At 36.4% G+C, this 18,515-nt stretch overlaps 2 protein-coding genes across 4 annotated transcripts; one reads left to right on the top strand and one right to left on the bottom strand.

Moving 5' to 3' along the window:
* Positions 1-169: 169 nt before the first annotated feature.
* LOC103992674 (uncharacterized) lies at positions 170-6,868 on the bottom strand. 2 transcript variants are annotated; one of them, XM_009412473.3, is made up of 8 exons: positions 6,682-6,842; positions 5,331-5,607; positions 4,049-4,120; positions 3,240-3,307; positions 2,087-2,234; positions 1,917-2,000; positions 1,269-1,355; positions 170-437 (listed from the first exon to the last, which is right to left on the bottom strand). In XM_009412473.3, exons 1-8 carry the CDS (start codon positions 6,720-6,722, stop codon positions 432-434), a joined length of 783 nt encoding a protein of 260 aa, XP_009410748.2. In that variant the 5' UTR covers positions 6,723-6,842; the 3' UTR covers positions 170-431. The 2 variants fall into 2 exon arrangements, with proteins under 2 accessions (XP_009410748.2, XP_065015198.1); XM_065159126.1 differs by lacking the exons at positions 170-437; positions 1,269-1,355 and having other exon boundaries at positions 1,362-2,000; positions 6,682-6,868.
* A 3,934-nt stretch (positions 6,869-10,802) lies between these two features.
* LOC135643043 (uncharacterized) lies at positions 10,803-15,269 on the top strand. 2 transcript variants are annotated; one of them, XM_065159570.1, is made up of 8 exons: positions 10,803-10,929; positions 11,386-11,492; positions 12,114-12,157; positions 12,230-12,312; positions 12,510-12,618; positions 13,227-13,240; positions 14,642-14,743; positions 14,910-15,269. In XM_065159570.1, exons 1-8 carry the CDS (start codon positions 10,885-10,887, stop codon positions 15,042-15,044), a joined length of 639 nt encoding a protein of 212 aa, XP_065015642.1. In that variant the 5' UTR covers positions 10,803-10,884; the 3' UTR covers positions 15,045-15,269. The 2 variants fall into 2 exon arrangements, with proteins under 2 accessions (XP_065015642.1, XP_065015643.1); XM_065159571.1 differs by having other exon boundaries at positions 12,104-12,157.
* Positions 15,270-18,515: the final 3,246 nt, after the last annotated feature.

Genomic DNA, 18,515 nt, shown 5'->3' with positions numbered 1-18,515 from the left:
GAGTAGAAAATGTTAAACCCCCAGCAATATTACAAAATGTGCTAATATTGTGAGATTGGATCAGGTTGCTACATAAAGGTTTCACATTGAGCATAACAGATATTGGAGGATACTGCATTTCAAGAAAATTGTAGAGCAAACCCACTTCTGGGATGTGGCAGGACAAAAATGCACAACCAAAAGACATGAGAGTTTTATATTTACATTTTCGCAAGGGATTTGTTGTTCGATATCTTAACACAACCAATGCATTCACATTGGAACACAAATCACATTCTTTGCCGCTCCCAGACCATCAATTTTTTTGATGATTTCATAACCTGGCAATCAAGGTGGAGAAAAAAAAGGAGATGAGCTTCATAGCTCCGAAAACAATGAGAGATCTCCTTTTGATGCATGTTGCATGAAACAAGTTGATTCACCACAAACTCCTAGACCTGCAAAGAAATAATAAGGTGGCACATTAACTCTCTCGAAAAACCAGTAGATAAGAGCAACACTATCAATAAATCCAGATTCAATAAGAGTTGCAGTCTAAACCATTTTACACCACCTCCACTTTATAAATCTCAATGATTAACCTTGTTTAGATGTCATTTCCTCAGAGTAATTTTCCACAATTAACATGTCATTAGTTCAGTGATTGCACACCACTAGTACCATCTGCGTTATTTGAATTTGCAGGAATGCTCTTCTACTCATGTATTAACATTGCCAAGTTTCAATTTTCCTCCATGCAAAACAACAGCAATTTGGTCAATAACCTGGCTTGCATTAAATGAAGCAAGAACTTAATCCATGTCATTTAAGTATCAGACAAGTCAAATGAATGGGGCTTTACTTGTGAATATGTGATAAGTTGGAGCCTGGATGGTACTAATTCAAAATCTAAATTGAGGAATACGTAGGTATTCTCAGGTGTATATACTTACAGAAAAAATTTCATTGCTTTAAAATTTACACCATAAGGCTTATCAATATACTGAGAGGTATGCATTTATCCAGAAAATCCAGTGTTTTAGCAAATAATAATAACATAAAAGCATCAGTCATCTTTGATGTGCTAGTACGATGCTAGTTCCAGTGCAAAAGGGTATATGCCAGCCAGTACGGTATGGGTGAGATCCTATGTCATACATTGCAAACCTATCACATTGCTAAATACATGTTGACCCACACCCTTGATATGGCATAAGAGTGGACATACTTCGACCCATATGTCTCGACACACCAAATTTTCCAAGAACTTCAACATATTTAAAGCATACCTGCCGCCTCCTACGGCTTTGTATGAAGTAGCAGGAACGTGCGATCACATAGCACGGTAGGAAAAAGCCAACGAACTGGAGAGATACCTGCAAGTATATGACCAAAGATTTTAGATTTCTCAAGAAAAAAATATAACAGCAATGGGATACGAAACCATAATAAACATTTGAATTGCATTCATGACATAACTTGCACCAACACAGATCATTACCTCAATGGCACCAGATTTTGCAAGGTCAGAGAATTCAATCTCAAATGATCATCTTCTGACTTATTATTTATAGCATCTTGCTCTTGTTCAGTAGCCGGCTCTCGTAGGAAACAAAAATAGAACCATAACCTATTTCCTAGTGCACATGAACAGAAGAACTACCATTCCAAACACCAAAAATAACACTGCAAGGCAACTTCACTGCAACTCTACTTCGAGGAAATAAAATATATAAATTATTTTTGCAGTTTCCATAAGGAATATGTACAGGATGGACTTAGACTGTTATCTATGTAGGATTTCATCCTACTAGAAATTATTCTAGTTGGGGGGAAAAAAGGAAGTGAGCAATGTGATTCTTCATGTTAAGAGACACGTTGGCAGTAAGTTCTATAACATAACATTGATATTTCAAAAGATAGAAAAAAGTTCTTACATTGAACAATGCCGATATGTCCTGCATCAGTCCAACTTCCCTCGACGAATTAAAAATTTGTCGAACAAGCAACAAAAGCATCAACTGTAAAAGACCACAAACCATCTTAACTTCCATGTTTCGTAGCTACAAGTAAAATATACTTTTTGTAATACAACAATAAAGCATACAATTAAAGCAACAGTGCGGCAACAGGCAATTCCACTGGCACTTGCAGCTGCATAATCCTCATATTCTGCATTTAGTAACTCCTGCTCTGCAGCAGTTATGGCGAGAAAATGGGAATCACGAAGATCAAACCGTGAACCCCAACTTTGCCTGACAAAAAACAAGTAAAGGATTAGGCTCATGATTGAAGAATCATGGAAAGGAAATAATATCTCATTATCATGTAAAGTTGATTACCAAACAAGTGCATTCAAATAATAAGGCTGTAATTCTTCAACTCAAGCAGTGGGCTTTCTGATCACATAATATGGTGCTTGGATTTATGTAAGATGGAGGTATAATGTATTTTATTGACAAAACTGCAGCCACCCAAATCCGATTATAATGTCTAACAACTTGTTTAGGAACTTAAGAATCTTCTCTCTTGTACTAGATGTGGTCATGATGCCCTTAAGTTTTTACAATATTCACCAGACATCTTCATGCTAAATCCAACAATAAAAATTAAAAAGAACAGTACAAAAGAAGTGGAGGCACTGTCACCGATAGACAACACACTTCTGTCAGAATTGAAATAGTCTAACAGGCAAAGACCACGGTAGCCCAACACAGCATGTTGCAAGTAAAAATTCATTTACCTACAACAGAATATAATTCAACTAAAATTTATTCAACTAAAATTTAAATAAAACTACAGAGCGGAGCTACCAAAACTAGGTAGAAACTTTGATGTAAATTGTCACTAATCGTTGGGATCATGTTGCTCCATGAGAAAGTAAAAGATCAGTGACAATCAACACCATATAGAAGGTTTAATAGCCAGATCTTCTTATTCAGGAAAATGCTCTTGCTTTTAGTTTGTGACAAATCTTGTCATGAAACCTCTTGTATACGCTTCTGCCTGGTTAACTGCATATAGAAGTCTTGGCAAGAAAACTTTGTAAATCCTTTTCGTGGGCAAAAACTACAAGTTATCTGTTACAAGATAATATCAGTTATTTGCTATAGACAAAATAATTCATAGTAGGTGCTGAAGCCACCTAACCACACATTTCTTCACACTGATTCTGTGACTTCAAAAAATTCATCTGATTTTGCATGGCGTAATACTCTGACAAAAAAAAAAAAAAAAATGAGATCATTGTCAAGAAGTACCTGATGTCAATAGCAATTACATCGGGACTGGGTCTGCTTGGGGGAACAGAATAATTTGGGGCAAAAACCTGTAACAGCAAAGCATTCCAGTAAATGCTTTAACAGCAAAAAAAGAGACAAATAATATGATAATATAAAGTAAGCAAGACAAGTACCACTTATCAAGGCAACCACCTAACAAGACAAATACCACTACTTTGTGCCTTCTAAACAAGATGAACCTTTATGACCACTCATAAATATGTGTTTAACCAAAAGAGGACGTCATCATGATCATCAGGTACTAGTCACATATGAATCACTATCCTAAAGTATGCATGCTTACAGTTACAGTCATTTGCCTTATTGTTATTTGGGTGGCTCGTATACAGAAATAGTTATATGTGGTCTGACTCTGTCATCAGCCTAGCTAAAGCATATACCTTTCTTGAAAGAATACCATTTTGGGTATTCAATGAAATCTCAAAGTAGGAATGGCAAACGATGGTTCCTCCATTCTGTGGTTTGCAGTGAAAAGAAAATGTTTGACACAGGAAAGAGTTGCAGAGAGGTGTTTGCAGCAACCCAAAAGTGTGATTTGTTAGATTGAAATTGAAAGAGGGAAGCAGGTCCAGGTTGGCCTTGCTGTGAAGATAATCAGCATAGCCTGAACTTGCACAAGTCTGTTGGAAATAGCCAACTGTAGGAAACTTAGCTACATCTAAGTTCTCTTTTTTTTTTCTCTGAAAAAGGGGAGAGAGAGAGAGAGAGAGAGAGAGAGAGAGAGAGAGAAGAGGAGGAGGATGGAGATCAGCATCTTGAAGCCCAACCTGGTTGCAGATTTCACAAGTGATATTCCCTTTCTTATTGCACCATTTCTGAATACATTTCCTGTGGGCAAACTGCAAGAGAAAACCAAATAACAAGTCAACCAACAATTGTCATTGTAATCATACTTGACCATGATGTGAAACAAAAGAATATTTACAAATCCTACTTCCCAGAAGCTCACAAGATTGAACAACAATTTTGCTTTCAACAAAATGTTCCAGTCCTAGTAAATTTACTTTCAACAACCATTTTGTAATTTTTTTTTCCTCAGGTAATGCTATAGGGTTCTGCAACATTTAGTCAATCATCCTCCAGAACCCTGTTCGACTGGGCTAGTGGTGTTTCCCTCAACAGAGTTCTGGTGGGAAAAGATATGTGCAGCCTTGGGGACCTTACAGCTTTCTGTTGTCTAAAATATATGAACACCAACATAAAACTGAATTCCAAAGACAAGCATATTCAATACATATGAAAAACGATAACATTGATAGCAGTGCCATGGGTTGCAATCGCCCAAAACCTCTGCTTGTCCGAAGAGATGTCGAACGCCATTATACATAAAGCTATTTAGTGCAAGCACAGTATGATGCATGTGTAGATACAACCTCTAAAAGCATTAAAAGGGAAGAAGAAAATAAAAATCATGTCTTTCAGATTTACCCCCTCCATACAAAAAATGGTACACACCCTCTACATGTATAAAAAAATACAAATACAAATAAGTTTCACAAGAACCAAAGTTATTACCTCCGTAAACATTTTGGAAAAAAAAATTAAATGGAAACCTTATGTCGCCCTTTACCTCAATTAAAAGCGTCAGACATCTACAGATTTCGTTTTAAATGATAACTACAAAATTTGGAAAAAGATAAAGATCTCATACATTGCAATCAATATCAGCACTAAAACGGATGTCAAAACTTTCATAAAAATATCATATGCGAGTAGGACATGAAGCATAAGGAGATGTAACATTCCAAACAAGTTTTGAGGATTTTACAGTTACAATAAAAAAGCCAAGCATCCTTTGCATGTGTAGAGGAAAAAGATTACTACAAACAAAAACAAAAAATAAAAACTCAAAAAGAGGAGAGGAAAGAAAGGAAACTCTTTTGAACAGAAATATTACTTCATCGTTAGCTCAGAAGAAAACTTAAAGAATTTTTAATTAAATGGTTTCAGAAAACAATGTTTAGGGGGAAATAAGATTTGCGAGAACGAGAGAAGCAAATGTCCCTTAGGAATGGTAGGAGGGAAGAGAGAGGGGGAGAAGGGGAAGACCTTGAGGGTTCCATTACAAGCGCAAGGGGTTTCCATGTCGCACTCGTCCCCTTCCTCCTGGCATATTCTGCACTCGATCATCTCACCTCCCTTCTTCTTGTGACCGGCGATGGCCGTCCTGCTTACCGAGCAGCCCTCCTCCACCGCCCCGCCGTCCGCCTGAGGAGAACCGCCGGGATTCACGGGTTCGAAGCACGCCGCCGAGGCGATGATCCCGTCGACGCAGACCATGAAATGCCCTACCATCTCTCCTTCAGGTTCTTCTACAATGCTTGCTCTGTTTCAAGAACAGAGGAGAAAGCAAACAAAATACGAGATAAAAAGATGATCTTTTTAATTAAGGGCACAATAGGAAAAACAAAATACCTAAATACCTAAATTACCCCTCCGCTAACTGATCTGATGTGACCGTATTACCCTTACCTAAAAGAACTTTTTTGCAAGCAAGACTTTCCAAGACATAATGATTCATTGAAATATTTTAAATTAAGATATTAAAAATTTGAACATTATTATGTTGGTGAGAAATAGCTCTACAATTGTATCTTTTTGTCTCCAAATTAAGATTTAAATCTAGCAGTAAAAAAACTATAATATTGTTTATTTTAGTATTTGTTAGGAATCTACTTCAAACAACCCATGTTTTGAAAGATAAAAGAGAGGTGCTAATATCACATATATAAAAAAAAAAAAATCAAATCTTTTATATTTAATAATTTATTAATCCCAATTTCTTATTTTTTAACAGAAACATCATATATGTAAAATCTAATGGGAAAAGCACTCCAACAAAAACCAATTAAGACTATTATTTTCTTTTTATTAAATTTTAATATTTTTCTTTACAGGAATAACATAGGATTGTTGGGAAATATTATCCTCTTAACTTCTTTTTCCTGTTATTTAAATTATAAATTGTTAGGAAAGAATATGGTTTGGTGTGTGGCCTTTAATTGCACGTCTAACGGTAGCTATGTAAATTTATAGGGAGAAGAAAGTTATTATGTGGTAACAGCAGGGACTTAGCCTTCACTGGGATGGGCAGTGGGAGATGCTGCCATAATGACATCAATCTGTGAGATGGAATTCGGAATCACCGAAAGGTCTTATCCTCTCTCCTCTCTCATTGGAGGAGTGGGTGGGTGGTACACTGGGTGTGGCTCAGTCAATTCCAAGGTTGTCATTCTCCTCTTTTTCTGCCTTTTTGTCGAAGAAGGGTATTGTTAGAGGATTAGCATAGTTTATGTGATGGATGGAGAACATGATTGGCAAAATATGTCAGCTAATAGTAAGCCATCATTAATTAACATGCATCCAAATGATCCAATCCTACCTCCACATAAAAACTTACCTGACTTGATTGTCACACCCATGCTCAGTTTCCAAGGTCATCCAGAGAGCAATCTGAAGACAATATATGGCAGGTTTGAAATCTTATCTGAGTCGGGTCATTTGGAGACTACTCATATTCAAGTCAACTGTCAGTCATGTTCTCTTTCTTTCTCCAACTCTGAAGAAAGCAACAGTAGGCCTTCAAACTGCATTATCCAAAAGAAAATGTATCAGCATTCACATGATTAGGAATCATTGAGAGGACACTTAAGATTAAGCTGGCTTTTTTTTATTAATCCAAATAAAATAATACCATTTGGTGCTAATTGCCTGGTGGGTAATAAACTATGAGGATGGAATATGGCACAGTTGGTAAGGAAGAAAATTATGTGAGTCAGAAAAACTGGGATCTGTCAGAATTTGTTGGAGGAAAGTCTTAAATTTAGAGCTCCATTTCACAGTTGCTGTTCAGAACTCTCCCTTAATAAAGGAAGTGACTTATTGTGTACTAACTTTTTAATTTTCTGATGAGATAGTTGTTGGTGTGATGAATAAAGGTAGATGTGGGGAAGAGGGAAACTTGGGTAAGTGGAGGACCAAATTAGTATACTATGGGCAGTATAGCAACAGAAGGGGGGACAAGGTGGATAAGATAGAAGGTGGTGGGGCTAATGAGATATCATAGGAGTCTCATAAAATAAATATACTGTTTGTGAGCTTATTAGGCAGAGAAAAATCAGTGTTCACAAGCTTTCCAAGGGTCATCATGAAAGGGATGTGTTACCTTCACAGTGGCTATTTATTGTGCAGGGTGGAATCACCCACTGGTCCTAGAAATGGAGCCCACAACCACATTGAGTCAAAAAAAAAAAAAAAACATAATTGATCATAGATAATTTACATGAATTGATGTAGAGTGGATTTTTAGATACATGACACAATTCCACAACAACACATTTGCTATGGCATGGAGAAGCAAAAAGAGGTGGTATTTGACATTACTGTGGTTGGTAATTACTTTGAATTTTAAAGTGAAAACTTATAAACACTAGCAATTAGTCATGTTTGGCAACCTTGTCTTTGTTTGAAAAGTACTGTACAAGAAATAGAAGTAGAAACTTTCAACTTCTGAAACTTTTAGAAATAGAGAGTACACCACTGTCACCACCTAATCCATATTAGAGAAAGAAGTTGAAACCTTGTTGACAAACAGCATGAAAAGAAATAAATTCTAAGACGGAAGGTGGTGACAAAAAAAGAACATTAGAACTGTTTATGACATTTAGTCTACAGACAATAAAAACATAAATTGCACCTATTTCAAGAAAATGAAGAAAAGGAAAATGTTTGATGAATTTTGTGTCTCAATTATTTGGGATCAGTCATATGATTCTTTGATATTTGTATGAGATAATGTCTCTAGTTACATCAAATGAAATCCATTTAGTTTGATGTCAACTCCTCCGTCCATTCCATTGTTCAAGAAAATCCAAAGAGCTTGAGGGGGAACGAATGGCCACTATGGCAACATTGCATCCCCAAAAGTTCAACCACTGGAGCTTTGAAAACCCCACATTTAATTGGTCGGCTGGACTTTTGGTGGTCCATCAAGAAGCCGAAGGTCTCATGTGAGACCCCACCACATTGCAATTATTCGTGATAAGGATACACCATTTGAGCCCCGCCACCATCAAAGCAATTTAAGAACTAAAAAAGACCATACACCAAAACAATCATTTCCTTACCCATTCCTAACCTACTAAAATAAAGAATATGAAACACTCAAGTATCAACTCTAATAATTATATTTGTTAAATATCCTGCAATCTAGAGATAACTAAAGTTGGAACTAAAATATTTGGATATCTTCAATTGTCTTTGTTTTATTTTTTTAGTGAATGGATACCTTGATATCATGGTAAGGTTACATCCAAATTATAATGTCATGCAATAAATCATCTTTTTCTAGTTAGCTGGTATTTTGAATTGTTCTAATCAAAGTAACACAAACACTTACATCTTAAATTTGTAAGAGAGATGTAACATCTGTCCTCTGGGGTTGTCATGTTCGACTATTCGTATATGCATGGTTACACCTGAAGAAGACAAAAAAGAGTTGAACTTAGAAGAAAGAAACTATAAAGATAGCCGAGATGTAGCATTCCCTAAAGATAGAATCTAGTGTTTGAAAGCTTTGCGAAAACAATTATTCTAATCCAAGATCCGCCACTTGATGGTAGAACATATCAAAGCACAGGGAAACTGTAAGATTTTAGGAAAAAATTTGCCCTTCTTGCTTATGCCCTGCATGTAATATATCTGTGAACTGACTTCCACAGATTTTACTTCTCTTATTGGCTATGGAATCAATGTCTTCCATTGGTGGGTGTGAGAGCATGTGAGGCCTCTGCAAAGACATGCAGGACAAGAACATATTTCATGAACAAGAAAACCTGTTCAAACATCAAGAACTAGCTATTATCCATCATTCTTTCAGAAAGCGACATCATAAAAAGTGGTTTCCAAACTCAAGATAAATTTTGCTTTGATACATCATTGAGATCGGTAAGAACAGGGTACTAGCTACTTAGAAGAAAAATACAAATAAAGCATTTTGGAAAATGGTATGCACATGAATCCTTGTGCATGACTAAGGAGAGTTTGAGCTGGTGGTTTCATGATCTAAATTTTTAACATCTACACAGCACTGGATCCAAATTCACTTCCAGGAGTAAAAGCTGCTTCAAGATCTTAGTGGTCTAAGTCGTCATAAACTGGCTTTTCACCTCATGTTTTCCGAGTTTTATTCACACGTTACGACAATTTCAGCAATGAAGAATATGAAAAGTTAAATGTAAAATGTAACAGATCAAACTTTACGAACATTTATAAAGGTAATGATAATTGGTATGGACTTAAGGTCAAATTTCTAAACCAGATGAAGGAAAAGAATTCTATAATGGAGTAAAAGGATCCAAGGAAGTGACCTTGAATAGGTATAAAGCTTCATGTTGGTATTGATGGTATAACAATAGCAAATGCTTGAGCCCTTTTCCAAGTAACAAGATCGTTAAAAATACACTATATACACATATCACGATAAGAACTTTATAGTAATCACTATTATGAAATATGATCACAATCTTTTTAATTTAATAGTTTCTTCTCTACACCTTTGCTAATGAAAACTAAAAGGGCTTGAAACAAGGGCCACTATGGCAACGGTGCACACCTAAAAGTTAGATCACTGAAATGTGAAAGCCCCACATTTTTTGGTAGGTTGTTCTTCTATTGGTCCATAAAGAAGGCGAATGTCTCATTTTGAGGTCGACCACAGTGCAATTATTAGTGTACCAAGTTCATGGAGCAACCACCAAACTGACCTTAGCTCTGATGGTCAGTACAGAGAAATTACTAGGAGCAAATCAGGAAGGAGAGTAAATATTCGTGCACTCGCTGCATACATCAATTATATGATTTCATCTCCATCACTTCGCCAACATCCATGCACAGCTTATTCCAATACAAATTGAATCGACAGTTCTCCATGCTGAACCAGATCAGACTCCATCAAGAAGTGAAACCAACCAATTGGATTCTTCACAATGACAAAATGGAAGAGAGAATGGAAACAAGTGAGATATTCTAACAAAAATCTGGTGACATTAATTTGGAAGATCGATGACAGAACAAACCATTTATATCCCCATTATCACGAGACCAAGATTTCTCTTTTACATACAAGCTAAGGAAACAGGAAACTTAGTGCTACTAAAGACTAGTGTTTTCGGACAAAAAAGAAATCAAACTAATCTAAATCCTCTTATCAAAACAAGATATTTCTAGAATTCAAGAAATAAAAATAATTACTTGCTGAAATAGAGATTGATTTCGTTGAAGCGCAAGCCTCGTGCTGACCGTATTCGATGTCACCAACGCCGGAATTCCCCTCGGACGATTTCGATAACGACTCAACCGTAAAAGGAACCCTAATTTTCTTTGAACGGCGGGAGCGTTCGTTGGCGTCCATCGGCTGAGGCAGTTGACGGAAATGTCCTCTATATTGTAATTAATTACGAGAAAGCCTTTTGTCATCACAGAGTGCCACGTGGTACTCTTTAAACGGTTCCGGCGGAACACCGAGAGGAAAATCTACAAAGGCCAGAGTTAGGGTTTCCGATAGGGTTTTGGGTTTCATCTCCGGAGGAAAGGGGGGAACAAAATGGAGTTAGCCATTAGACCTTTATGCAATGGACTGAATCCGGAGGTAACAAAAGCTGCCAGAACTCAAATCTATTTTGTGATAACTAATTCTTAGATCATCAACAAGTACTTTGATCTGTTTCTTTTCTGGCACATTAGTTTGTTCCTTTTGTTCCTCGCAAAGTTTGGCATGAGGCATGAAATCAGTTTCGGTTCGGCTCGTGTATTGCAATTCCTCCTTTTAATTCCTGTGGAGGAGAGAGATTAAGCAATTGTTCCCCTTTGAGCAGTTTCATTGGTGTGCTTATGAAATAATTCACTAAAGGATGCTACTTATGTAAGCAATTTCATAGGCGTGATTATTTGGACTCTTTGCATCATTGGTTAACCTATAATTATCTGCATTTTAATTCTTGGACACGGTATATGGAAGGGTCACTATATGTACATCCTTTATCCTCGACAAATAAATGAGATGCTAGATTCCTTAACATTGTTCTGTGATTGTATCTCTCTACAGATAATGATTCGAAAGCAAAGAATAAACCTGTGTGCTGGATTACCATTCTCTCGGAGAATGCAGTCATCAATTCATATGAAAAATGTCACTCGAAAAAATTTTAGAAGGTACCAATACTTTATGAGTTAGTTCATGCTGTTCCAGAAGAAGCATGTTATTTTTGTATAATTCTTCTGTCTTTTCTCTTTCTATTGCCTTTGTTTTGTTTTGTTTTGTTTTGTTTTTTTATATTTTTGCTAATACTCCCTTAAGACAAAGTTCTATCCAATTGGGATCTAGTTCTGAAAATGAAGGTTTCCGTAGGCCCATAGAATATATTTTGATGAGAAATCTCTATTAGATTTTATAGAATATCTTTCCATGTACTTTTGAACTTCATAAAATTCCTGTATATTTCCGTTAACAACAATGTTGGAATCTACATGTATTAAGTTCTGCTTCACATCCACTTTCTTTCTCATATTAAAAAAATACCTTTGTTCTTCAGAGTTAATAACTACGTCAGAGTCATAGTGGCAATAGAATAGTTCTGTTGTATCCTGCTTTTCCACCTGTCCTGCTTTCCCCTCCTAATTACTTGTGCTTTAGTTCCATCAACTTCTTTTATCTTAAAGAAAACACACATGCAAATATCACAGTTGCCTCTCCGTGCATCCTTTTTGTTTCTAACTGCAACCGATGACATAGCCAGAGTTACACCCTTATTAAAAAATTCCAGATCTATACAGGGATGGCTACAAAAGTATTGATGCAATTGAAGCAATATCTTCAGGTAGAAGTCTATGCTACTTCTTTTACCAGTCAGCATATTTGTAATAACCTATTCTCCATATTTGAAATGCAGATCCTGAGAGTCTTGGTAATTCCATGTCTCCTTTTGAGGACTTCACTGTTACTGTTAACAACTCAGATGATAGAGAGATAAAGGTAAAAATCACTAATATGTTTTGTTTATTTCATGTTTGAATGTTTGATAATAAATTTTCCAATAATTATGGATTGATCTTGAAGATTGTCAATTGCAAGTTATTTGACATTTACTATTGACTATGTATTTCCTTGAAGCTTTGGCATAATTCTTGAGAGCATACAAACTTAAAATTGTGACATAACCTTGGATGCAGATTAGGGTTGATGTATCTGGCACTAGAACTCAGGCCATCTTTGATGATGTGTTTTCCAAATTAGTTGCTGCTGCACAACCAATTCCTGGTTTTCGGAGAGTGAAAGGAGGTGAATCTGATATCACATTTTGAATTTGTTGAATATTTACAATACATTCACACTAGCATATTTATTCATGACAAGCATATCTACACAGTTTCAAGCTACATGGTTTGTTGAATGGCATGTCACAAAAGACTTTTTTTTTGCAATTATTGTGGTTCCGTAGATCAGCTGCTTACCTCTTTTTCCCTTCATTGTGCTTGATTCAGAGAACTGTCACCAGTTTTTAAATAACCATCATACCACCCTTATTATGCCAAACTAACTCCTTTTTCAGTCATTCTGCCACTACTGGATACTTCAATACGGATTGGCTGTTCTCATTTACATTGCATTCATGTGTGATCCTTGGTTTGTGGGACAGGATGATATCAACTTTTATATCTTTTCCATGTTTACACTCAGTTATTATCGTCTATAACTTTTAGAACTTCAGTAGCTTTCATTACTTGAAGAACATGGCATTTGGAATCATCTTACAGATTGCTATCTTTTTTGTTGCTTTCTCTGCACTATTAAATGTTGATCAAGATGTCCTTCACAGAATAAACTGACTTGTATTCTTGTTGGTACCCATTGTTCATGACTGGTGGAAAAATTCTTGGATGTATCAGGGAAGACTCCTGATGTAAGTTTTACTGCTTATGTCATCTTTTTTTTGTTATGCAAGTTGCATTAGTCAAGTAGTTACCCTGTAAAATGTTCTCTTCTGGACATTAGAATGTCACTTGGAATGTCGGTGATTGATTTAAAATGGCTTCAGAAATCTATGAAGCCATCTGATTTTCTCAACCTGTTGTTAGTAGACCTCGTCAATTCTCCATTGGAAAACAGATCCTCTTCATAAATTCAATGCTGTGATACTAATTTTGATTAGAAAGATCTAGATTTTATCAAAGAAGTCTTACTCAAAAGTGTCCAGACAACTAGTGTGTGGTTTTGACTGGCTTTTGCAAGTCAAATGGAAAGCTTTTGTGCCCATAATGCAGCACTTTGTGAAAGCATCAGGATGCTTCTGTTTATAATATGTATACTGACAGGTTGTTGCTTCTGACTTGTAGTTTTTACATCCAATTCTCTAGTGAAGTGTAAAACTTCCCTATACTGGTTGATAATCTGGGTAAGAATCAACAAGGTGTTAGATAGCGATGTTGATGGATCTTTTACCATTCCCCCACATTGCCTACTCTTGAAGTTCAAACTTGCATTTACGTGTTTGAGTCACACAGGCAACCAAGTCTGGAATTATAATTATATGGACTTATTAAGACTACAAAATTTGATTATGGGCAAAAATGTAGGTTTTAGGAATTACAATTGAAGGAGGCTACATCAACAGATAGGAATGAATAAAACCTTGCAGGTCTGGTAATTTGCTGACTACAGATCTGATTGGTTATAATTTCAATCATATGGCCAGGTATAACAGACCTTGTTTGGTAAAACTGAAGACCCACAGAGACCCTGGGACTTCACATAGGAAATGTGCTTTTACTGGACCATCTGAATTCTTGTTATTTTTAGCACCTGAAATTTTACTAGTTCCATGAATAATAGAGAAAGCAAAAACAAAGCGTAGACTAAAGCATGAAGTAGTTTCCTTTTGGTAATTCGCCTTTCCTCGTATTTTGAAATAAGATTTAGCTATGTAGATACGACACCCTGCAGACTTTGTCAAAGTGACTCAATAATTTCGATGGTCTTCCTGTCCAATTGATTTTAGTTGAGCTGTTATTTTTACTGGCAACCACATATTTTGTGAATTTCCTGAGGTTCTCTGGCAAATTTATTTCTGAACTTTTTACTGAGTTTTAGATTGCCCAATGTACATTTACGTAGCTAGAAGGTGAAAATTGTTTTAGAAACGGGTGAATGTGCTGTTTTAGTAGATTTCTTCTATTGGCTTCATTAAAGCAATGCTAGTACCTGACATCCGATTTTTTTTTTTCCTGATATCTGAATTTAGTGCAGTTATTTACATTATCATATGAATGGTGGTGATTTTCAATATTGTACTCTTTAACTGCAGATACCAAAAGATATTCTCCTGCACATCATTGGGCCATCAAAAGTTAACAAGCACTCTATCAAGAAAATCATCAATGTTACAGTCGCTGAATATATTGAAAAGGTACCTTTATATTAAGATGCTGCTATCATGTGTTACATCATTGTAAGTATTTTTAATGGTGTCCATGTTAGTACCAGTAATTTAGAAAGAACAGTGAGCTCTTTCTTCTCTTCGGTTGTTCCTAATTGTAGTCATACATCATGCTTTTACTGAATACATGTTACAGGAGAGCTTCAAGGTAACCAAAGATCTTAGAGTTAAGCAGAGCTATGAAGAGCTTGAATCAACATTCCAACCGGGAAATGATTTTGGCTTTGATGCAATTTTACAGCTCCAAGAAACGAAAAAATCCAAAAGTTGATTTATTCCATTTGTAACTTATTGATGAGAAAAGGACAGAAGGATGAGAAAAAGTCTGCAGAGCCTCAGAAGGAAACAAGCTTAATCTAAAAAGCTGAGTCCTCCAAACTTGTAGTGGGTTTTCGGTGTTCAGATAGCGTAGAAACAAAAAATCAATTCAAATTTGATAACATAATTGTTTTGACTGAATATTAAGGCAATTTGTCAATCTTAAATGTTTGTTCCATGAGAGGGAAGTATTGCTGGTGTTGGTTATTGCACAACTTCATATCGTGGTCAAGGAGTCGGCACGGCTCGATTCGATCCCGAGAACACAAGATCATTCACACAGATTCTTGAGGCCAGAGGGTCGATGCTAAGTAGGGTCAGAGCCTCATTGGTTGGGTCGACCCAAGGAGGAGCATAGAGTCGATTCTTCCATAATGGGCTTTTCCGTATCTAAGTTTCTATACACATAAGTCAAAGCTGTGGGGGAGGGAGCTCTTGATCCCTTCAAAGCTTACATCAGTATAAAATGGAGTTGAGAGTGTCTCGAGTGTTAGAGGTCTCATCCCTTAGCACTGGCTAGAGGTTGGCTTCTATACTTGTTATCAAGGGTCGATCATACATGATTCGTTAACGATCGTCAATGCTTTGGGTGATCGACTCATATACCCCATACGACGTGGATCAACTTACATGGTTTCACGTCACACAACGTTGTCTCGTACGACCTCGAGCAACATGGGCACAGTCCGCCATCTCATATGGGTCCAAAGTGTTACATCGCACACATGCGTCATGTTGATGACATAACTGTTGATTTTTGTCGTGAGGACAATACCATAAGATACCCTATAATTTTGCTATAAACAAGATTAATCGAATTTAGAAGACTGAATTCATGGGATGCTCAGCATCATCGGTTTTGCCGCGTGTATCGATCCTTTTTGTCGTTGTTCTCCCACCCACCCTCCCTCCTCTCCCTTTTACACCCTGACATAATTCGTGATCAAATCCTCTCTTTGAAATTGTGCCTCGTTCATACTGTTTCAAGTGGTTTAGTCTGATTTCATGATTTAGCTGGTGGATATATATATATATATATATATATATATATATATATATAGTATTAAATGCATGAGGTTCCCATTGCGAGGACGAGCTTTACCTCTTTATTTTAAGAAAGTATTAACAACCTTACCATTGAACTCCGTATCAGAAAAAATACAAAATATTAAATATCCGAATACTTAGGAGTAAACGGAGTGTTTCTTCTTTGGATGGGAAAAATTATCCCATCCTTTTATCAAGAGAAGAAAAAAAAAAAGAAAACAAAAAAGAAGGCTTCTTTACATTTCATGTAATTTCCTTCCTTAAGCCTGCATCATTTTACAGGGCGTAACGTGATCGAGCTGCTCCGACGTCACTAATGGCCGGGTCCCTTCGGGCTCGGCCCTGACGGCAGCCTCACCATCCACGTCGCCACCGTCGCTCTCGCCTTCTCCTGCGTGCTCGGGTACGCCAAGTAGCTCTCGCCGCCGTCGAAGCAGTCCGGCACCGGCCTCGCCGCGTCGACTCCGCCGACGTTGCTCGCGACGACGGCCGAGACGAGCAGCGCCATCACCAGCACGCAACTCCTCCGACAACCCATCCCTCGATCCTTCAACTCCTTCGACAAAAGGCTAGCTTGTAATGCTTGTGGTGGTGCGAGCAAGGATTCGGCTGCATGCGAGGAGTTTATATAGAGAAGCTACCTACTGCCAAGAAAGTCTCGTCTGAATCAAAGCCTTGACAATTGTGAGGTTTTCTTGTTGACCAAAAAGATTAGCAGCGGTCAAACATGTGTCACATGTTTGATCGGAGGCGAAGAAGCAGATGGTGGCAGGTGAAGGAGATCTTTGACTCCGAGGTGTGGAACTTTGAAGGCAAACTCGAACCAAAGCTGCTGCATGGAACGTACACACAGTCTTGGTCATTGAAGGAGTGCAAACTTGTCGGAATTTGGTTTTGGGGGTGCCTTCCCGGCACCTACCTCGGATGCTGATGCTGATGCTGATGCATCTTCAAGATTTTTCTAAGTACATTATTTTAAACAATAGTAGCGACGAAGATCGAGTAAACGAATGTTTTTGATATAACGATAAAAAAAATTTATTATCAAAAAATTAAAAATTTAATTTTATTAGTCTCTCTATATAAATAAGAGAAGTCTTTTTTTTATAAGATTCATTCTTATAACGATGGTAAAAATACTCTAATAAAAAAATTATTTTACTCATATTTATTTTTCTATCATTTAAGAATTTTAATAAAATAATAATGATTCGAATGATTCTTCATGTTCATACGACGACGAAATAAATATTTACTAAATATAAGAAATTATTTATCACTTATAATAGTTATTATTTCTTAAAACAGATTCAATCGAATTTAGCATCGAATAAAAGTTTACGGAGTATGTACTACCAAACTTGCCAAGCAAATGATTTCAAACTTCGGTCTGACATGGGAATTTTCTCCACACAGTTCGTGCAGGAAAACATGGCGATGATGAACACGTTTGCTGCAATTAATTGAGGTCCGAGACGCGCATTTACTTGTACCTTCGGTCAAAAACTATATATATATATATGGACGAATATAAAATACAGTCAATGGTATATAATTCTGGTCTTCACACCAAAAAGTCCTAAGCACGATATTTGAGGCACCAATCTCGAAGTCAAACATCACGACTATGGTGCACCGTATGATATATTAATTATCATCAGTATTGGGGACACATTTTTTTTTCGAATTTCTTTTCTTCTTATTAACTGTTAACGATGGTTAAATGGAATTTGATTGTGTGATACTTGAGGGGGTTGGAAGTTAACCTTAGTTCTAAGTTTAAAAGAATATCATAAATTTGATGTGAGTGAATTCTACTAAGGATACTGTAAAAAGAATTACAGATGTATATGATAAAATAAGAAAATTCTTTTAATGTTTAAATTAATAAAGAATTTGAAGGAACGGGATAAGTTTCAAATATAAAGAGTATAATTCACTGTACAGGGAGATCATTTCCTAAAAGTTTACAAAGCTAATTATAGATTGTCTGATGTAATTAGCTATCTTTAGCATTTTGATCCATATATTTTTTAAAGTTATATTGATATTTATTTGATTATGAAAGCAAAACATCTAGGCCCATTTATCCTAATTTTATTAATTTTATCAATAAAAATATAAAAATAAAAGATAAAAAGATGTTTTTAATGTTTTAGTTGATGGTGATGGACAATGTCGATGGTGGCGAATGATGGAACAACAATGGGGTTATTATAGATAATGAGAGCAACGACGAGATGTAAGGGTCACTATATATTTGCGTCAATATTGACACGATTGTTAAGCGACGAAAGGGTCATCGATACAGACATCGAGCAATGTAGCTCGACAACTACATTAATATCGACGTGGATACAAAACAATTGAAGGGACA

The sequence above is a fragment of the Musa acuminata genome, chromosome BXJ3-7 (assembly GCF_036884655.1).
Source record: "Musa acuminata AAA Group cultivar baxijiao chromosome BXJ3-7, Cavendish_Baxijiao_AAA, whole genome shotgun sequence".
In the NCBI taxonomy this organism is placed as follows: domain Eukaryota; kingdom Viridiplantae; phylum Streptophyta; class Magnoliopsida; order Zingiberales; family Musaceae; genus Musa; species Musa acuminata.
The sequence above is the reverse complement of the archived record's forward strand: the minus strand, read 5'-3'. Positions and strand labels throughout refer to the sequence as shown.